The sequence below is a fragment of the Muntiacus reevesi genome, chromosome X (assembly GCF_963930625.1).
Source record: "Muntiacus reevesi chromosome X, mMunRee1.1, whole genome shotgun sequence".
NCBI lineage: Eukaryota > Metazoa > Chordata > Mammalia > Artiodactyla > Cervidae > Muntiacus > Muntiacus reevesi.
The window spans coordinates 36,277,457-36,298,738 of NC_089271.1; the positions used below are offsets into that span (position 1 = coordinate 36,277,457).

At 42.5% G+C, this 21,282-nt stretch overlaps 1 protein-coding gene across 1 annotated transcript in view; it reads left to right on the top strand.

Moving 5' to 3' along the window:
- Nucleotides 1–942: 942 nt before the first annotated feature.
- Nucleotides 943–21,282, top strand: part of LANCL3 (LanC like family member 3) — a 110,382-nt gene continuing 90,042 nt past the window's right edge. The window contains exon 1 of the mRNA XM_065914781.1: nucleotides 943–1,515. Within this exon, the coding sequence (XP_065770853.1) occupies nucleotides 943–1,515 (573 nt within the window). The remainder of the gene's footprint in view (nucleotides 1,516–21,282) is intronic.

The window sequence follows — 21,282 nt, forward strand, 5'->3', positions numbered from 1 at the left end:
GGTCTGGGGGGGGGGGGGGGTTGGTCTCTAGAAGACAGAATCTCCATTCCTTACCTTATCCTGGTGTGGTTCTCTGAACTTCTACTCCTGGGGATTCCGAAAAAAGCCCGACAGCCAAGGCTGAGGACAAGTTTCCCTACGGGGCACGTCACCGTTTGACTGCATTCAAATCCCTCAGCCTCTGGGATGCAACACTCAGGAGACTGAGAACGCCAAAGTGACCCAGACGAAAACACAACTTTCAGGAGGGCGCTTAGCTTTTTTTCCCAGAAGCCTCTACTAGTTCCGCGGCTTCTCCACCTTTCCTGTGCATGCGAATCACCTGGGGCTCTTGCTAAATACGCTGACTGTGATTCACTAGGTCGGGGACGAAGTCGGAGCCTCTGCATTTTTCAGCACGCTCCAGGTGCTGCCGCTCCGCTGACCCTCGGCGTACACGAGGGACTCGAGGTCGTCACCTCCCGGCCAGGTGTGCGGACGGCCAGCCTGGGCTTTCCGGCTCGCGGTCCCGCGCGTCCCTGGCCTTCCGCCGAGAGGGGAGGAGTCGGGGGCGGAGCGGGAGGAGTGGCGCGGCCCCCGCGTGGGTCCTGCCGGAGATCACCTCGGCCCCTTGGCGAGGAAGCCAAGCTGCGGCGGCGCAGGAGGGGGCGGGTGCGGCGGGGGCGCGGCCTCGGCGAGGGGGGCGCGCGACGCGCATCCCCCGCGCTCGCCGGGGCCACTAGGGAGCCTCGCGGCAGTCCGGTGCCCCACTTGGCAATCCGCTCCGCGCTGCTTCCTCGCGCCCGCCTCCTCTTGTCACCTCCCGTCTCAGCCTCCTCGCTCCATCCCGGCTGCATCCACCGCCATCCGAGTGCCTCAAAGAGCGAGCGGTGGTGCTCGGGGCCGCAGGGCGCGCCCTCCAGCGGACCCCGGCTCGGCCTTGGTGGGGGCACGGGCGGCAGCATGGACACCAAGCGCTGCTTTGCCAATCGCTTCGATGACTACCAGGGCAGCCTGCTGGCGGGCCAGTGCGAGGAGGCGGTGGCGCCCTTGGTCACCGCCACCATCGAGCGCATCCTCCAGGAGCTGCCCCCGCTCGGGGGCGGCCCGGAGGGCCGGGGGGCGGCGGCCGCGGCCAGCAGCTGCCAGTGGGGACTGTACGGCGGCGTGGCCGGGGTGGCCTACATGCTCTACCACGTCTCTCAGAGCCCGCTCTTCGCCGGGGCCCGGGAGCGCTACTTGCGCTCGGCCAAGCGCCTCATCGACGCGTGCGCCCGCGCTGAGGAGTGGGGCGAGCCGGACGCCGACACCCGCGCCGCCTTCCTGCTCGGGGGCGCGGGCGTGTACGCCGTGGCCACGCTCGTGTACCACGCCCTGGGCCGGCCCGACTACGTGCAGCCGTTGGGCAAGTTCCGGGCTCTGTGCGCCGTCTGCGCGCCCGTCTCCTTCCTCGAGTGCGGCTCCGACGAGCTCTTCGTGGGCCGCGCGGGCTACCTGTGCGCCGCGCTCGTGCTCAAGCAGAAACTCGCCCAGGAGGTAAGAGGCCACCCCGGCCGCAAGGGGGCGCGCGCCGCCCTACCACCCGGCTCCCGGCTCCGGGAGCGGCGCCCGGGCTGTTCTCCGTCTCTCTTTGTCACTCTTCTGACTCTGTGGTTTCTTGAGGCTCTGGAGGTTTATCCCTTGCTTTTGTCCGTCTCCCCCCCCGCCGCGCCCTCCCCCCAGCGCTTTCAGTCTCTCAGTTGGGATTACGCGCCTTTGCTCTTTGTTCGTGTTTTACTGAGACATGGCATCTCCCCAAATGCCTCTTTGCCCAGGTGTTGTCTGGAGGTCCTTGCAAGTGAGATTTTTTTAATATCCTAAAGGAAAGAGATTTCCCTTCCTTTAAACCCTCCTGTCAAAAGCTGAAGTACCCTCGCATGTCAGAGTACTAGAAAGTCATAGAAGTTGGGGAGTGGGCTGATCTATGCTAGTATTGTTTCCATCATTAAGGTGAAGGTAAGTTGTTTCTGCGACCCCCAGGTCTGTATGTGCTTCCTGTGTTGGCTTTCTATTCAGTAAATTGCACGGGTCTTATAAAATGTATCTCTGAGGGGAGTGTCCTCTTTTAAATACATAAGTGTAGACAGAATTCTACCCTATTGTAATCTAAAGTGCTTCCCCCCTCCCCCCCATTTTAAAATGAATCGTTAGGATTGTCAGACGACAGCATACTTAACGGGGCAGTTTTTCTTAATGAATAACTTTCCACGGACTCCTTGAAGTGAATTGGATTTCACAACTATATGTTTTTTTTTTTTTTCTGGATTCACTTTGAACACAGCGCGTGGATATTAGAAGAGAGAGTGCCAGTGTCTGTGGTGTAGGGGGGAAAAAAAGTCCTCCAAAGGATCTTAGTAACTAGAACTGAAAGAGAGGCACTTCATTCATAACCCACTGGAGCCAAATACTGTTTAGGGAGGAAGTGACACATTTAACTTGGCTCCATTTGGGTGAGAGAAGCGTTTGAAGACAAATTAAAGGTACACAGTGTTTTTAAAGTGTAATTAACTTAGATAACCTCTACAGAGGCGGTCTTGATTTTTTTTTTAATTTATAACAGATGAGGTTAATTCAAGTGAGAAAGATTACCAAAGACTGTGCAGTGTCCTAGCAGGGAAGCAAAGGGTTGTGTGACAAAGTTGTCTTGACATAGTTCACTCTGCTTCAGTCACTGTTACCAGCTAGCAGTTTCCCAAGGGCCTTTCCAGTTGTAGAAAACCTCTGAGAAGGCCTGGCTATTTACATATCATTTGCATTATAGTTGCATCTGCTCCTCAGACCTTGCAGTCTGGTGGCAGGCGGTTTTCAAATTTGTGGGGATTTCTCCCCCGAGTTGTTTTCCTTACACATGCTGCTTTCCCGTTCTATGCTTTTCTCCAGAATGGAATGGCAGAGTGGGAGAACCATGAGGTCATGCGCAAGTGGCAACCGATCAGAAGGACTCCTTGCTGAAGACTGGTGGCCCAGGGCCAGTCTGCAGTGCTGATCCACAAAGACATTTCTTAAGACCTCTCTTGTGCCCTGCTGTCAAACTGGATCTATCTTTTTATACTAATCAAGTTGAGGTGCTCTAGCCCCTGCTCCCAGGAGACAGAACAAGCTCTAAGGCTGTGTTTGTTTTTTTGGTTTTTTTTTAAGCAAAAAAAAAAAAAAAAGAAAAGCTCTTAACCTGAGCGAATCAGCTAGTCTCAGTGGCAGCCTCAGCTGTGGTCATCCAAAAAGTTCAGGCATGAAAGGACAGAGGCTAAGCATGCCAGGCTTGAAGCCCTTTGAGGGGAAAATACAAGTCTTCTGCACCATCCCCACCCCCATGTCCTAGCCTGCATATGGCTTTGCCCTCTGTAGATGATCCATAAACCTTGATTAAATTGAATTGCGAACTTCTGTCATTTTCTCTATGAATAATCTGTCATTCTGCCCTGGGTTTCTTTCCCTCCAATGTCATTTATATTCACTTTCCTCTGGCAGTGCCCTCGGTTATCACCCTGGTCTAGCTCCTCCCCACCCTACTTGACACATCTCTGCCACCTAATAAATAGCTGAATGAGTGAATCACCCTGTACTGGGAGTAGTACTCTCAGCTAGCTTCTCTCACTCCAGCCATTCCATGTACCTCTGAGAAACCAGGCTTCTTATAAACACTTTTCATTATGTCACTACCCTGCTCAACGTCCTGCAGTGGCTCCCTATTTCCCTTTCTCCAGTGACTGCTCATCCTGCAGTTAAAGCCAAGATTCTTAAAATGGCTGACAAAGCGCCATGTGATCTGACCCCAGCTTACCTACTCTACTTTTTGCTCACTCTGCTTCAACCACATGGGCCTTCTTGCTGTTTCAGGCATTTATTGTCTCAGGGTGTTTGTACTCACTGTTCCCTCTGCTTGGAATACTCTCCCCCTATCTCTTTTTATAGTTAGCTCCCTGACCTTGTCTGGGTTATCTCCCCAGTGAGTCCTTCCCTATCCACCCTATTTAAGACTGCCACCTGTCCCCTGACTTAGGCCCTTTTCTTGCTTCATTTAACTTATTTTCTTTATGTCTTCTTCAATTAGAATGTAGCTGCATAAGAGCAGAGGGTTTCCATTTCATTGATGGACTTAAGCATTAAGATTGTACCTGGTACATATGTGGGTTCTCAACTTTCCTTGTTTTGGTTGTGGTGGAAATATTTTCAATGCTTTGCTTCATCACTCAGTTCTAATAGCATCCCATTTACCAGTATTTTCTTTTATGGTGATGCCTTTGATGTTGTGTTTAAAATAATGCTTTCCTGTTTCCGTAAGAGCTTAAAAAATCCTTTCCTACTGCCAAGGTATCCGTAAGTATTTGTTGAATGTGTGAATAAATGAACACTACTTTCTTACAAATTTGACCTCAAAGCAAGCTTAACCACTAGACCAGTGTTTGTTAAACTTTAACATTATAGGCATCACCTGCAGATCATGTTAATAAAATACAGATTCTGTTTCAGCAGACCTGGTACTGGGCCTGAGAGTCTGCATTTCTGTCAAGGTGCTGCTGACTGTCCAGGGATCACACTCTGAATAGCAAGGCAGTAATACATTACTGCATGGATTTTGGCATTATACCAGCCCCGTCTATTAAGATGCTATTTTGTGAAGCTTGTATATTTATTTATAAAGTTGTAGTTTAGAATATCAATTCCTATATCCTACCATACTTTCGTTTTAACAACCCACAAGAGGAATTTCTGTCAGGGCTTTGAAACAGGAAGAGTTGTGCTCCTCCTGGAAATGAATTGAATCTTTTTAAATCTCCAGGATGAGTTGTATAACTGATCATGTTGCTCACTTTATGTTGGCTCCTAGGAAGCATATGGTCAGAATTGTGGTCCACATAGCTTGTGTATAATACCGTATCACCTATATTCTTATATACTAAAATTTACATTTGGTTTATCTGTTATTTTTTTTCTTCCTTCATTTACCCTTTTCTGAACTTTCTTACTTACATCTGATTTTATTGTTTGTATTTGTTTAGAAGATTCAGAGATGGAAAAAAGTGTGTGTATATAGACAGACATACAGACAGAACCATTCACTCCAGGTAATATATTTTTGATTAATTTGCCCTTCCTGGAAATACTGCAGGGAAATAGCTTAGAGCAGGGGTCCCCAACCTCCGGGATCTAATGCCTGATGATCTGAGGTGGAGCTGATGTGTCAATAATAAAAATAAAGTGCACAGTAAATGTAATGTGCTTGAATCATCCTGAAGCCATCCCCGCCCCCCATCCATGGGAAAATTGTCTTCTAGGAAACTGGTCCCTCGTGTCAAAAAGGTTGGGGACTGCTGCCTTAGAGGGTTTGTTAGGCAGACATCCTTAAGAAATGGAGCACTGAAGTCTTAAGAAATCACACTGTAAAAACTAGCATTGGTCTGTTCTGTTTTCTAGATTGGTGGAAATGTAAATGAGAATGGTGGTGGGGTTGAGGGGGAGGCCTGGGGAACCACAGTTAAAATAATAACTTTTGCTCCTGGGTGACCTTGGACAAATAATTGTAACATATTGGAGCCTGAATTTCCTCACTTGGAAAATGGGCAAATGATAGCTTCCTCCTTCCCTTATTCTGTCATTCATTCTCTCAGTGAATGTCAGGTTTCTCCGTATGCCCGGAACCTCGCTAGATGCCAGGGTTGAGCAGTGAACAAAAATCAATATAGTAGCGTTGTCAGAAGTGCTCGGAAGGAAGTAAACAGGAAGTAAGCGCGGGCGGGGTGGGAGCGGGCAGGGTGCTGCCTGGCATACATTAGCGGGCAAGGATTCTCGGTGGAGGTGACGTCCTGGCTCATCACTGAAGCATGAGAATGAAGCAGCTGCCTTAAAAGCAGGCATTTCAGGCTGAGGGGGTGGCAAGGACAAAGCCCCTGAGGCAGGAAGCTGCTTGGAGATGTCCAAGGAAAGGAAGGTGGTGGCCCGGCTGGAGAAGAGTGAGCAAAGGCTAGAGGGTTAGAGGCCAGGGGGGAGCTGTGAGCAGGGGAAAGGCAGGTCTGGCTGGGCAAAGTTAGGAGTTGGGCATTTGTTTCAGTTGGAAATAGGGCACTGTCTTCATCTGATTCACCTTAAAAAACAATGATGCAGATTGGTTTTCTGTATAGACAGCGAATTGAACAGTATTAAGAAAGGTCACAGGAGGACTTTTTAGAGGGAATCTAAAAACGTGTTTCGTGCCAAGAACTCCTTTGTAAATCTGGTAAAACCTCCAGTACCTCTTTTGAGAAGAACGTTTTTAGATGCAGAAAATAAAACACACAGGTTTACAAAGGAAGCCAATTATCTTAACATTCAGTTACCAAAACATTTTCTAAACGTGTGATGCACTAGCATATGTACTGCTTGATTAACACATTCAACGCGGTTTTGCAGTGGGGCCTAAGGAGTGATGCGGGGCAGTGATATTTCGAGATGTCTTCAACAACTGCAGTGTGACATGACCGTATCTGTGATTTCTATAGGTGGCAAAGTCACGAGTACTCCTGGTGGTTCGTGGTCTGCATTTGTAATAAAAGGAAATGCCAAGCTGTTTAAATAAGGTTGGAGAAAATAGAGATGTGATTTTCTTTTCTTGGCCAAAGGGGACTGGTCTGGAGGTGACTGCGATGACTCACCCAAGATAAAGTGCCTAGTGTAGTGCTTGGCACAGAGTAGCTGCTTAATGAAATCCATGTTATGCCCCTACTAACAAAAAATCGAAAGTGATTGAGCATCACATAGACAATTATGCCCAAGGAATCTATCTTCCTGCCATGATTAAAGGAAAAAGTCTTTTGCTAGATTGTTCATTGGGTCCTTAGCTCATTCCTAAGCTTGTGGTTGGCAGCTAAATGGGGATGCCCTTAGCTGGATATAATAGAATGTCTGATAGAAAGTGATTTAAATAACGGGAACACTAATGACCTCACTTGACAAGGAGTGTAGAGCTAGGTCATTCCAGGATTGGTTAAGCAACTCAGAAAAATCATCAGAACCCAAGCCATCTCCAACCTTTTTCCTCTGCTATTCTGGGTGTGTGAGCTGTGCATGCTACGCTGCTTCAGTCATGTCCAACTCTCTGCGACCCTAAGGACAGGCTCCTCTATCCATGGGATTCTCCAAGCAAGAATACTCGAGTGGGTGGCCATGCCCTCCTCCAGGGGATCTTCGTGACCCAGGGATCGAACTGGGGGCTTCTGCACCTCCTGCATTGCAGGCGAATTCTGTACCACTGAGCCACCAGGGAAGCCTTGGTGAACTGTAGCACTCTTCAGGATTGCAAGATGGCTACTGCGTTTCCAAACATTGTGTTCTCATATAACTGAGGCTGGGTTGTTGTTGTTTTTTTTCCTTGAGTTTTTTTCTTATTATATGGGACAGTCTGTCCTTAAAGAATTTCCATTCTGCCTCATGGCCCAGCACTTGGTCAGCAACCCAGCACTGACCACTCCTGGTTTCTGGGGAGGCCAGAAAGGCTAGTATTCTTTATTTCCAGCCTCTTATCAGTGGATGCAGATTCTTTCAAGAAGGGAGGAGGAAGTGGCTGTTGGGTGGTTACCAAAGTGTCTGCCTTTTGGCTCACTTACCAAGGTCTGTCTCATGACTTCCCACTTCCTTGACTCTTGTCAACAATATTACAGTGAACATGGGGATAAAGATACCTCCTCCAGATCCTGTTTTGATTTTGTTTGGATAAAAACCCAGAAGTGGGAATGCTGGATCATATGCTAGTTCTCTTGTTACTTTTTTGTGGAACACCCATACTGCTGTCGATAGTTGTACCAATTTACGTTACTACCAACAGTGTACAGGGTTCTCCTTTCTCTGCATCCTCACTAGCACTTTTTGATGATAACCATTCTGAGAGATGTGAGAATATACCTCATTGTGGTTTTGAGTTGCATTTCCCTGATGGTTAGTGATACAGAATACCTTTTCATCCAACTGCTAGCTGTTTGTATTTCATCTTTAGAGAAATGTCTATGCAGTTCCTCTACCTATTTTTAAAAATGAGTTGTTTGATTTGTATTTTGTAGGAGTTCTTTATATATTTTGAATTTTAACCTCTTACCAAAATGTGGTTTACAGGTATTTTCTCATACAGTGTAGGTTGCTTGTTCTTTTTGTTAATTGTTTCTTTTGACTGTGCAGAAACATTTTAGTTTGGTGTAGTTCCACTTATTTTTTGCTTTTGTTGCTTGTGCTATTGGTGTTATATCTAGAAAATCATTGCCAAGACCAATGTCAAGGAGCTTTCCCCCTATGCTTTCTTCTAGGAGTTTTACATTTTCAGATCTTGTGTTTAAGTCTTTAATCCATATTAAGCTAATTTTTGTGAATTGTGTGAGATAGGGGTCCAGTTTCATTTTTCTGCATGTAGTTATCCAGTTTTCTCAATACTGCTTATTATTGAGAATATTCTTTCCCCGTTAAGTATTATTGGCTCTCATATCAGATGTTAGTTGACCATATATGTGGGGCTTATACTTATGGGCTCTTGATTCTGTTCCATTGATCTGTTTTTTTTTTTCTCATTTATTTTTATTAGTTGGAGGCTAATTACTTTACAATATTGTAGTGGTTTTTGCCACACATTGACATGAATCAGTCATGGATTTACATGTGTTCCCCATCCCGATCCCCCCTCCGCCTCCCTCTCCATCCCATCCCTCTGGGTCTTCCCAGTGCACCAGCCCTGAGCACCCGTCTCATGCATCCAACCTGGACTGGTGATCTGTTTCACACTTGATAGTATACTTGTTTCAATGCTGTTCTCTCTGAACATTCCACCCTCACCTTCTCCCGCAGAGTCTAAAAGTCTGTTCTGTACATCTGTGTCTCTTTTTCTGTTTTGCATATAGGGTTATCATTACCATCTTTTTAAATTCCATATATATGCATTAGTATACTGTATTGGTCTTTATCTTTCTGGCTTACTTCACTCTGTATAGTGGGCTCCAGTTTCATCCATCTCATTAGAACTAATTCAAATGAATTCTTTTTAATGGCTGAGTAATATTCCATAGTGTATATGTACCACAGCTTCCTTATGTCAGTACCATACTGTTTTGATAGTATAACTTTGTAATACAGTTTAAAATCAGGAAGTATGGTGCCTCTAGCTCTGATCTCTTTTTCAAGATTTATTTGGTTCTTTGGGGCCTCTTTTGGTTCTGTATGAATTTTAGGCCTCTGTTTTTCTTTCTGTGAAAAATGACATTAAAATTTTGATAGCAATTGCATTGAATCTATAGATAGCTTTGAGTAGTAGTGGTGGTTAGTCACTAAGTTGTGTCCAACTCTTGCCACCCCATGGACTGTAGCCTGCCAAGCTCCTCTGTCCATGGGATTTCCCAAGCAAGAATACTGGAGTGGTTTGCCATTTCCTTCTCCAGGGGATCTTCCTGACCCAGGGATCCAACCCTGGCCTCTGGCACTGCAGGTGGTCTCCTGCATTACAGACAGATTCTTACTGACTGAGCCACCAGGGAAGCCCGGTATGCTTACTACAGTCATGTTCTGGTAAAGTACCAATTGTGTCTGATTCTTTGCAACCCATGGACTGTAGCCCACCAGGCTCCTCTGTCCATGGAATTCTCCAGGCAAGAACACTGGAGTGGATGGACATTCCTTCCTTCAGGGGATCTTCCCAACCCAGGAATCAAATCCAAATCTCCTACATTGCAGGCAGATTCTGTGGCTCAGACGGTAAAGCGTCTGTCTGCAATGCAGGAGACCTGGGTTCAATCCCTCGGTTGGGAAGATCCTCTGGGGAAGGAAATGGCAACCCACTCCAGTACTCTTGCCTGGAAAATCCCATGGACCATGCAGCCTGGTAGGCTACCATTCATGGGTTTGTAAAGAGTCGGGCATGAGTGAGCGACTTCACTTTTCTCTACCATCTGAGCCACCAAGGAAGCCCTTAGTAGTATGAACATCTTAATAATATCAATCCTTCTGATCCATGAACACAGAATGTCTTTTCATTTATTTATCTTTAATTTCTTTCTTCAAAGTCTTACAGTTTTCAGTGCACAAATTTTTCACCTCCTTTGTTAAACTTACTCTTTTTAAGTATTTTGTTTTTGATGCTATTATAGTGGGATTTCTTTATTTTTCAGATAGTTTGTTCTTTTCTTAGCATATAGAATCACAACTGATTTTTGTATGTTGATGCTATAACTGCAACTTTACTGAATTACTAGTTCCATCAATTTTTTGGTAGAGTCTTGAGAATTTTCTGTATGTAAGATTATATCATCTGCAAACAAAGTTTTACTTCTTCCTTTCTGATCTGGACATCTTTTATTTCTTTTTATTGCCTGACTGCTTTGGCTAAAACTTCAATAGTATGTTGAATAAGAGTGAGAGTGGGCAGCCTTGTCTTGTCCCTGATCTTAGAGTAAAAGTTTTCAACCTTTTACCACTGAGTATGATGCTAGCTGTGGGCTTGTCATATATGGCATTTATTATGTTGAGGTATATCCCTTTTATACTCAGTTTGTTCACTTTTTATCATGAAAGGATGTTGAATTTTGTCAAATTCTTTATTTGCATCTATTGAGACAGTCATGATTTTTATCTTTCATTATATTAATGTGAGGGAGTCCCTGGTGACTCAGATGGTAAAGAATCTTACTGCAGTGAAGGAGACCCGGGTTTGAACCCTGGGTCAGAAAGATCCCCTGGAGAAGGGAATGGCAACTCACTCTAGTATTCTTGCTGGAGAATTTCCTGAACAGAAGAACCTAGCAGGCTATATAGTCCATGGGGTCTCAAAGAGTCAGACAAGACTGACCAACTAACACTTCCACGTCCATATTAATGTGATGTATCACATTTTTAAAGGAAAACTTTTTTTTTTACTCCTTCCTTCACTTATTGAACAGAGTATGTGGCACACAGTGTCCTTTATACTATGTATACATTCTTATTTTCATTTTTTCACCTGTACTGAGATATAATTGACAAAATTGTAAGATATTTAAAGTGTGCGTTGTGGTGGTTTGATGTATGTATACTTTGTAAAAGAATTCTCACCATATAATTAATTAACGCATCCATCATCTCACATATTTGGATAAGTTGAACCATCCTTATATCCCAAGGATTAAGTCCTTGGGTATGATCCCATTAATGTGCTCTTGAATTCAGTTTGCTAGTATTTTGTTAAAATTTTACATTTATGTTCATCAGGAATATTGGCCTATAGTATTCTTTTCTTGTAGTGTCCTTTTCTGACTTTAGTGTGAGAGTAGTTCTGGCCTCATAAAATGAAGTTGGAAGTGGCCCCTCCTCTTCTTTTGGAAGAGTTTGGGAAGGACTGACACTAATTTTTCTTTCAATGTTTGGTAGTATTCTCTAGTGAAACCATCTGGTCCTGGACTTTCCTTTGTTGGGAGATGTTTTATTAGTGATTCAGTATCCTTACTCATTATTGGTTTGTTTAGATTTCTGTTTCATCATGATTCAGTCTTGGTAAGTTGCATGTTTTTAGGAATTTATCAATTTCTTCTAGGTTGTCCAACTTGTTGGCATATAATTAACTGTTCATAGTAGTCTCTTAAGATATTTTGTATTTCCGTGGTATCATTTTTAATGTCCCCTCTTTAGTTTCTGATTTTGAGTTTTCTTTTAGTCTTAGTTTAGCTAAAGTTGGTCAATTTTGTCATTTCAGAGAACCAATTCTTAATTTCACTGATTCTTTTCTCCTGTATTCCTGTTCTTCCTGTTCTCCATTTCATTTACTTTGGCCCTAATGTTTGTTTATAATTTCCTTTTTTCAGCCAACTTTAGGCTTAGGTTCCCAGCCTGCCCCCCACTCCCCCGATTCCTGAAGGTATAAATGTTAAATTGAGAGTTTTCCCCCCAAGTTTTTCTTTAAAATTATTACTGTCATACAGGGTAAACACAAACAGTGAGAGGATCCAGGAAGATATACAGGCATATTTCAAAGATACTGTGGATTCAGTTCCAAACCACTGGAATAAAGTGAATATCTCAATAAAGCAACTCACATGAATATTTTGATTTCCCAGTGCAGATAAGTTACATTTACACTTATACTTTAGTCTGTTAAGTGTGTAATCATTATGTCTAAAAAAACAAAGTGCACACCTTAATTAAAAAATATTTTGTTTCTAAAAAATGCTAACCCTCTCAAGCCTTCCATTAGTGAGTCGTGGTACTAACATCAAAGATCACTGATCACAGACCATCATAACAAATAAAATAATAATGAAAAAGTCTGAAATGTTGGGAGAATTACCAAAATGTGACTCAGAGAGTGAACAAATGCTGTTGGAAAAATGACTCTGATTTGCTCAACACAGTGTTGCCACAAACCTTCAATTGGTAAAATAATAAATAAAAATGGAATGTCTACGAAGCACAATAAAGCAGAGAGCATAAAACAAGGTATGCTTGTTTTAAAAAGTCCTCTTTGAACATAAAACATTTTCTTTTTAAGGAATATTCTGGTTATGTAAACTACCTCTAGTTTTGCCCATTTATGTGATATTGTGTGTGTGTGTGTATGTGTGTGTGTGCATATATATGTGACACACCTTGTTTTCATATGTGCCTTCCCTGGGAGCTGGTAAAGAATCTGCCTGCAATGCATGAGACCCCAGTTCGATTCCTGGGTCGGGAAGTTCCCCTGGAGAAGGGCCAGGCTCCCCACTCCAGTGTTGTTGGGCTTCCCCCGTGGCTCAGACAGTAAACAATCCTCCTGCAATGTGGGAGACCCGAGTGCAATCCCTGGGTTGGGAAGATCCCCTGGAGGAGGGCATGGCAACCCACTCCAGTATTCTTGCTTGGAGAAGCCCTATGGACAGAGGAGCCTGGTGGGCTCTAGGACATGGGGTCTCAAAAAGTCGGACACGACGGAGCGACTCAGCACAGCACAGGATAGACAGGTCTCATTCTTTATGCTGGTTTGATCTAATGGCTATACCACAATTTAACCATTACAGACTTTAAGTTGATTCAACTTTTTGTCCTTTTTTGCTATCAGCATTAATGCAGTAAAGTATACACAGTAATACATATAATGTACATATATATGACATTTACATGTAATATATACATATATGTGTCTGTGTATGTATCTTTGCCTTCTGTTACAAGTATATATGTAGGATAAATTTTTAAAACCCAATTGCTGAGTCAAGGTTTATAGCTGTTTTTCCCTCGATGGGGATTATCAAGCTGCTATCCAGAAAGGTTAAATCAATTTCCATTCCCTCCACGAGCATTCGGGGGTGCCTGCATTCCCACATTATTGTCAATACTCGGTTTCATCAGACTTTTTAATATACGACAGACTGATGGGTAAAAAAAAAAAAATGAAGATGGAGATTTCTCGGATAGAAAATGTGTCCCCTTATCTTTTCATTCAGTACCCACTGAACAAAATGCATATACAGGATTTCACCCAGTCTGACTCTGAGTGGTCCCTGGTTTGTAAGCAGAGGTGTGTTGTGCATTGCACAAGTAAACCCGGCAGTTTGGCTTGAAATGACAGCAGGTTGGGGAAGCTGAATTTTTGTAAGCTGAGTCCTGTCCATAATTGCTCGATTATAGACGTATCAGGCAATGGGGCACTTCCATGGGCTGTAGCTTGGATCCTTTGTTACTCTTGATCCAGAACCCTGTGATGGCTAAAAGGACATAAGAACTAGCCCTACTGGATCACTTAGTGTCCACCCTGTCATGAGCCCTTTCCATATATTATGTCATTTAGTACCATACTTATGACTAGGCACCAGTATTATCTTCCTCCTCCCCAGTGAGGGAACTGAGGCACAGAGGCTGTGGGACTTGTTCCAGGTTCCACAGCTAGGCAGCGGCAGAGGTGGCGTTCCAGCCAGCACAGGCGGGTCACCAAATCTGTGCTTTCAATGAGCGCTCTTCACACGTCAATGTGCCCTCAGATCTCCTGGCAATCCTGTTAAAAATCAGGTTTTGATTCAGCAGATCTGGGGTGAGGCCCAAGATACTGTATCTCAACAAGCTCCCAGATGCTGCTGCTGCTGATGATTCATTGAGCAGATTTGAGTAAAAACCTTGAAATCATTAATTTTTTGTCTATTTTAAGGGATTGCCTGACAACAGATTTCACTGATCCCTAACCCCCACCCCGCCGCCCACCACTTCATGATGTTCATCAGTTGGCCTTTTTACTGAAAATAACTTCTTCCACAAATGCCAGAATATCAGCTCTCCAATTCGTAGGTGCTGCTGAAGGACTTTTTGCAGGTTTAAGGACTCTGTTAACATCTATGAGTGAATGTGTGGATTTCCTTTTCTTCTGATACATGTAATTTTACCCTCTATATACAAGGATGTTTTCTTTTTTAGAATTCCTTTAAAGGCCCAAATAGACCATGTTCCAGCAGTTTTAAATGATTTCATAAGAAGAGACACTATTATTCCCACACCAGATTGAAAACATGATGCTCTGATCATTTTTCAGGGCATGAATGGAACCACTCCTGTTTTAGAATCATTCAGTTAAATTTACCAATCTGATGTAAAGGAGCGTTGCCCCAACTCTCAATTAAATGGAAGATGCTTAGACATTTTGGGTTTTTTTTCTGATACAATGATTTAACACTCAGAATAAACTTGATTTCCTTAGAGATAACTTATCCCTTTTAATTAGTCCACTAATATACATTCCACTAAAAACTAAACTTATTACTTGTAATTATTTGGAGAGCATGGTTCATAATTTTCTTATTACTGAATAAATAAATTGGGGAAATGTACATAATAAAAGTTCTTTTAAATGTTCTGAATTATTTGTTTTGCCAGTAACCTGACCTCCCAGTGTTCCATAGGAAGGTGGTTTTAATGGAACTGTACTGTATTTATGACTTCTGAATGTGAAAATGACAGATGGTATTAATTTCTTAATAATTTGGCTAATTTTCTTTTCTCTGGTTAATGAAAGATGTTTGTCTCTTGACTGGCTCCTACACAAGGCACAGTAGATTTCCTCTGTGTAGTGGAGGTAGAGCATCCTTTAATATCCCCATGTGGAGATGGTCTCTTGGTAAAGTGGCCAGCAGTCCATGATATGTCCAAATAAGTGTTTCTCTTCAAGATTCACTTTTACTGATTACTCTCTACATTCACTAATTAAGTACAGTGCCTTGGATGTTGGTTTGAGTCAAAGAAAAACATGTTGTTCTCATGCATTATTTACATATATCTAAGTACCTCTTATCTTTTCCTAGTTATTTTCTTTATGGATTTAGTTACTAAGGAAACCTACCAAGTTAACAGCCTCATTATTCCTGGGGTGCTAGCCGCTTGAACAAATGGAATTTTCAAGAAGTCATTTGATCCATTCTTTCTTTTAGCAAGCTGAACAAAGAAGTGTTTTGTGTAAGGTCACATTTCCTTTTCTGAACAGCTTTACCCATTCAACAACCCAGACAAATGAACGCCTTTGACACATTGAAGTGTGAGCATTGCTACCTGGGCCATAAAGAAGCTGGTTCTCAGATGAGAGGCAGTCATACAAGCTTCATGGCTGAGAACATCATCTAAATGAGAGGTGGCAAAACAAATATTGGTCATAGCATTATGTGCAGCTAGCTGTTACTGTGCCCATCTGCTGGCTCCATTGCTTTGCATGGAATGGATTCCTCATGCTCAGTGGTGTATTGAAATCTGGTGTCCATGGCAACCGAAGCATCACCAATCCAAAGCAAGCACTGTGGGGACCAGCTGAATCTCCACTCCTACAATGACTTTAGAAGGGAGCCACATCCCTAACAGACTTTACAGCTCTCTAAGGCTGAAGAGTTCCAGTGATCCACCAGAAAGGAAGTATTGTTCTCATGCACATTTCAGTTAACATAATTTTGCTATTTAAAATGTTTCTTTCCTTGTGAGGCAAAGACAATTGCATGAGTTATCACCCATTGCAGCTGTTGAAATAGGTTAGCATCTCAATGAAGGCATTAAAAGATGATGGTTAAGAACAGGGCCTTCAGAGTCCCATAGCCTTGGTGTTGAATCGTAGCTCCATCCTGGTTGAACTTAGCCAGGTTACTTTAACATCTTTAAAGTTTGATTTCCTCATCTGCAAAAGGTAAGGCGAGCACCCCCTTTTTAGGTGTGGTAGGAAGATCCACTGAGAATGTGTGTGTAATACACTTAGCAGAGGGGTCTGCTAAGCACATAGTTAACACTCTGTATAAGTCAGTCCTTGTTTTATTAGTATTCTGAATATTGTCATTGATGTGAACTGAGACCCTCTGTGGACTAAATGATACAGGTGTGTTTTAGGGGGAAGTTTAGCCCATCTAATATTTCCTGTGGTGGTATTCAGAGCTGCTATCCCCCTGATCACAACAGCAAAGCTTTGAGATCTTCAAACAGAGGCCATAAAGTGCTGGATGGAAATATTCTTTTCTCTGCCACACAGGAGATTAAGCTGAGCTGCTCAGAGAGATTATGTGTCAAAGTAAATTGAGTGACTGGTCATCACCCCTGGAACCCGAACCTGTTCAAGTTACCCTCTGCACTTTGATTCCTCCAGGAAAAGGGTGTTCTTTTCTCTTTTTGCTAAGTTCAGGCTTTTTTAAGACTTAATCTAGGAATTGGTTTTCCTGTGTCTGATTTATGCTTCTCAGAGTAAATCACCTAATTGAATTTATCAGCAGTGATTTGCTCTGCAGGTGATGTTGGGGTGTTTGTTTTTTTGCTCTCTTCCCTCCAGAATCTGAGGGGGGAGATTCAAGGAGCTCTTTCCTGCTCTTAAATCCTCATCTTTGCTTCTAAAGATCATTTGCTTGTATGGCACTAACTCAGAATTTCAGGCGAATTTCAGTAGTTGCCTCTCTGGTGAAGTGACAGTTTCAAATGAGTTTTCCTCAGCAAATGTTCCAGATCATGTACAGTCAGTAGCCTGTCTCAGAAAAGGATTAATACAATTAAGGATTCTTCCAAGTGTTTCTTCAGCTTCTGGGCCCAGAAATTATGTTTTTCTTGCATTAGTGAACTTTTCTATTTGCATTTCAAGGCTGTGTCATACGTATAGACTCACTGTCAGTTTTACAAACTTAAATCTACTCTTTAGCTCCTATTCATACTCATTTATGACATGATCTTGACATTTATAACAGCACTACTCTAATAGCAATGGAGTAGCAAATGGCAACCCACTGCAGTATTCTTGCCTGGACAACCCCATGAACAGAGAAGCCTGAGAGGCTACAGTTCATGGAGTCACAAAAAGTCAGGTATGCCTGAGTAACTGAGCACACACTCTAATAGTAAAGGCATCATTATTACTTCTTCTTATCCCTAATAATTGAGTTGTCATGTATATCCATTCGGTCATTTCAGTCGCTCAGTCATGTCTGACTCTTTGCGACCCCATGAAGTGCAGTATGCCAGGCTTCCCTGTCCATCACCGACTCATGTCCATTGATTTGGTGATGCCATCCAACCATCTTATCCTCTGTCATCCCCTTCTTCTGCCTTCAATCTTTCCCAACATCAGAGTCTTTGCCAATGAGTCAGTTCATCGCATCAGGTGGCCAAAGTATTGGAGTTTCAGCTTCAGCATCAGTCCTTCCAATGAATATTCAGGACTGATTTCCTTTAGGATGGACTAGTTTGTTCTTCTTGCAGCCCAGGGGACTCTCAAGAGTCTTCTCCAACACCACAGTTCAAAAGCATCAATTCTTCGGCCTCAGCTTTCTTTATAGTCTAACTCTCACATCCATACATGACCACTGGAAAAACCATAGCTTTGATTAGACGGACCTTTGTCAGTAAAGTAATGTCTCTGTTTTTTTAATACCCTGTCTAGGTTGGTCATAACTTTTCTTCCAAGGAGCAAGCATCTTTTAATTTCATGGCTGCAGTCACCATCTGCAGTGATTTTGGAACCCAAGGAAATAAAGTATATCCATTAGTTCTACCTAAAATCTCCAATACCCCAACAGCTGTCTCTAGGTCTGTGGCCTTCGTCTCCATGGGGGTCCATAATATCTTTCCCAGATCTGCGGCCTTAGGTCAGTGTTTCTCACACTTAAACGTGTATGAGAATCCCTTGGAGGACTTGTTCCAGCCCCAGAGTTTCTGATTCAATGATTTTGGAGTCAGACCCGAGACTTTGCACTGTGAACAAGTTTCCATTGATGCTGCTGCTTGTCTGGAGACTACATTTTTAGAACCACTGCCTTATATTATACCCCTAACCTTGACCAGACATTTCTGAAATGTGGGAACTGGGTGAAGGCTGTATGATGGTAGTACCACAAACTTACCACTACCACCACCAGAAAATAACTTGAAAGATAGGACTGACTCTATGACAGGTACTGTGACAAACATATTATATCCATTTCAGGGGAGAATACTGGGACTTAGGTTCAGAAACTTGCCTGACATCACACAGCTGGGCAAGTAATTGAACCCACGTCTTCCTGATTACAGAGCTGCTTCTAGAGATTTAAGTCAGATAAGACTTATGCATGTTTTTCTACTGAAGTATTCATGACTGAGAGGAGAGCGAGATGTACCCCAAGACACCTGGAATGATAGTTTGAACTCGACTCTCTGAACTTCAAGGTGTTTTTGAAGTTTAACTTAAGAGTGAATAAAAATGGTGATACAGGAGAGTGCTCTGCATGGATTCTGAAGTTCCAGAAGCCAGTTAGTCCCAGCTTCAGCTTTGTCAGTTGCAACTTTGTAGGTCCTTTCACAAACTTGAGCAACTCAGTGATACTCTTAGGCTAGGCTCTCCAGAAGTTGCCTCTGAGGTGTGGATATACTTCATTCAGGAAGGACTTTCAGAGAAACCAGTATAGGAGTAGGACAAACAGTGAAGGGTGGGAAGCCAAGCAAAGGTGTGATTTTTAGGCTGAGTTAGAGCTTCCCTCCCATTCTTTAAAGAACCCTGAAGGGCAGATAGCATCTCATAGTTTGTCCTGACTTGAGTCACGCACTCCCACTAGTATTTCATTAATAGATGGAGGTGTAATCTTCCCAGTACTTCCAGGCTTCTGGAACTGTGGGGCAAATGTGCAAAACAGAACTTGCTAGATTTAAGGGACCCCCTCCCCAGCAATGTTGGATAGAAAAAGAAGAAAGAAAAGATTCTAAAGGCTTCTAAGAAGAAAAACTGTTTCCTTAAAAGGATTTGCTCTGGACTTTCAGTAGCAACTTAAGCTACTGGACAGTGGAGTGAGGCCTCCTAAGTTCACAGAGAAAATTATCAACTAGAATTCTGTAGCAGCCAAAAGTATCAATCAACTGTGAGAGGAGAAAAAAAAAATCTTTGCAAGTTCTCAAAAAAAAAAAAAACAACGCATTTTTTTTCTTTCAAAAATGTAAGGCATAGGTAATTTTGCTTCATAGAATGTGTTTAAAGAACTTACAGACCAGACGTTCCAAATGAACCAACCACTGTCTGGAACACTGTGGGAGCTGGTAAAACATTTTTGAGGGAGGTCCATGGTGTTGGTGGAATGAACCGAGAAATAGGGAAGTATGAGATTTCAAAACCTGGAGCTCCAATGCAGATGAGATCAGAAAACTTCAAGAGTGATGGTAAAGGACAGCCCGGGATGGCAGTTGGGTATCAAGTCTTGAAGGAAGCCTAAGTACTGAAGCAGAGCTACAGCCAGGATGATGCTAAGAGAGAAATAATAAAATAGGTGAATTACCTGATATGCTTGGCTGTACCTAGAGGAGTTATGCAAGTTTGTCGGAAAGTTAAGGTGCGAATTTGGTATAGACAAAATAGAAAACCAAACAATATAGAAAGAAAAGGAAGTTATCTTGCATGGGGAAGTAGAGGAAGAAAGGAAATAGTAATCATTGAACATTGTTTTGCTTAATGAATATTGATTCAACCTGATACTGTTTTGGTAAAAAAAAAAAAAATGATACACTTATCTTGGGTGTTTGGGAAAGGAAATGTGTGATCGCTTCTCGGCCTTTTGGCTAAGATCAAGTGTAGAAAGGAAATGTGTGGAGAGATTATAAGAGAGCTAAGTCTTCATCTTCTATGTTAGGAGATGAATAGATAACACCTTTAATGCAAAAGCCAAGAAATAGCTGTATAAGCATGTCATCTAATATGAAGATGAATAGCTTAAAAAAAAGGCAAAAAAAATATTTTCAGCTTTTGCTGTGGATGAGGAGGGGAGGGACAGGAGCTTGATGTTATTTTAAGGAACGCATCACTTTTTAAGTTATATACATGTATTGGGTTGACCAGAAAGCTCATTTGGGTTTTCCCATAATGTGTTATGGAAATGCCTGAACAAACTTTTTGATCAACCCAGTATATCTTTGAGAAATATAAATACCAAGAACATAAGAGCTATTTTTCTTAATCTCACCTGTGCTTTTTAGCTGTGATTTCACCATATTCTCTTCTTTATAGTCTTATTCCTGCTTAGTGATTAACGAATGTTCTTAGAGAACATCTATGGAATATTACCTAATGATAGAAATAATGTCATTTATAGATAAATTTTGTCAGCATATTTCCTCATCAGAAACATGGCTTGATAGATTCCTTATATTCTAATAAGTAATACTAAATTAGGATTTAATGGCATTTTATTAGTTTGGCCAAACAGCTCTGTGTAATTTAAAATCTTCATATGGTTTAATTTAAATAGTTGTGCCTTTTAAAATATTGAGTAAAATAATGAGGATCAGAGCTATATTTATTAAACTTCTACCCAGAAAGGAGGGCAGATTCCAGTTAAAATAATTAAAAGTAAAAAGATCAAAGGTTAGAATATAGTTAAGATTGGTGGAATCACGTATATAAAGCAGAATAAGAATATAGTTTTTTTTTTCATGACAGTAGCTATAAGATGCTCCAAGATTCTATAATGCTTCCAAGTCATTGCAACCAATGGTAACTAATAATTATATAGCACATTAAGTTGACTAACTACTTGTTACATAAGCTGTCTCATTTAATTCTCACAATCTCTCTTCAAGTTAGATATTATTACTGCTACATTTTCAGAACAGAAAATAGAAAACATTGCAGAAAGGTTGAGTAACTTCCCCAAGGATGTAGGGTTGAGAAGTAGGATAATCATAACATTTATTGTCCAAGCCAGATACTTTTGGTAGGAACCAGCCAGTTAAGATTCTAAGAGAAACCAAGACTTATCTGTGGGATTTATGATCCCCAATTGATAAGGGATTGAATCTAGTCTAGAATTCAGGTTCTTCTGCAAACTTGTGCTCTTTCTGCTGCCTTGGGCTGGTGGT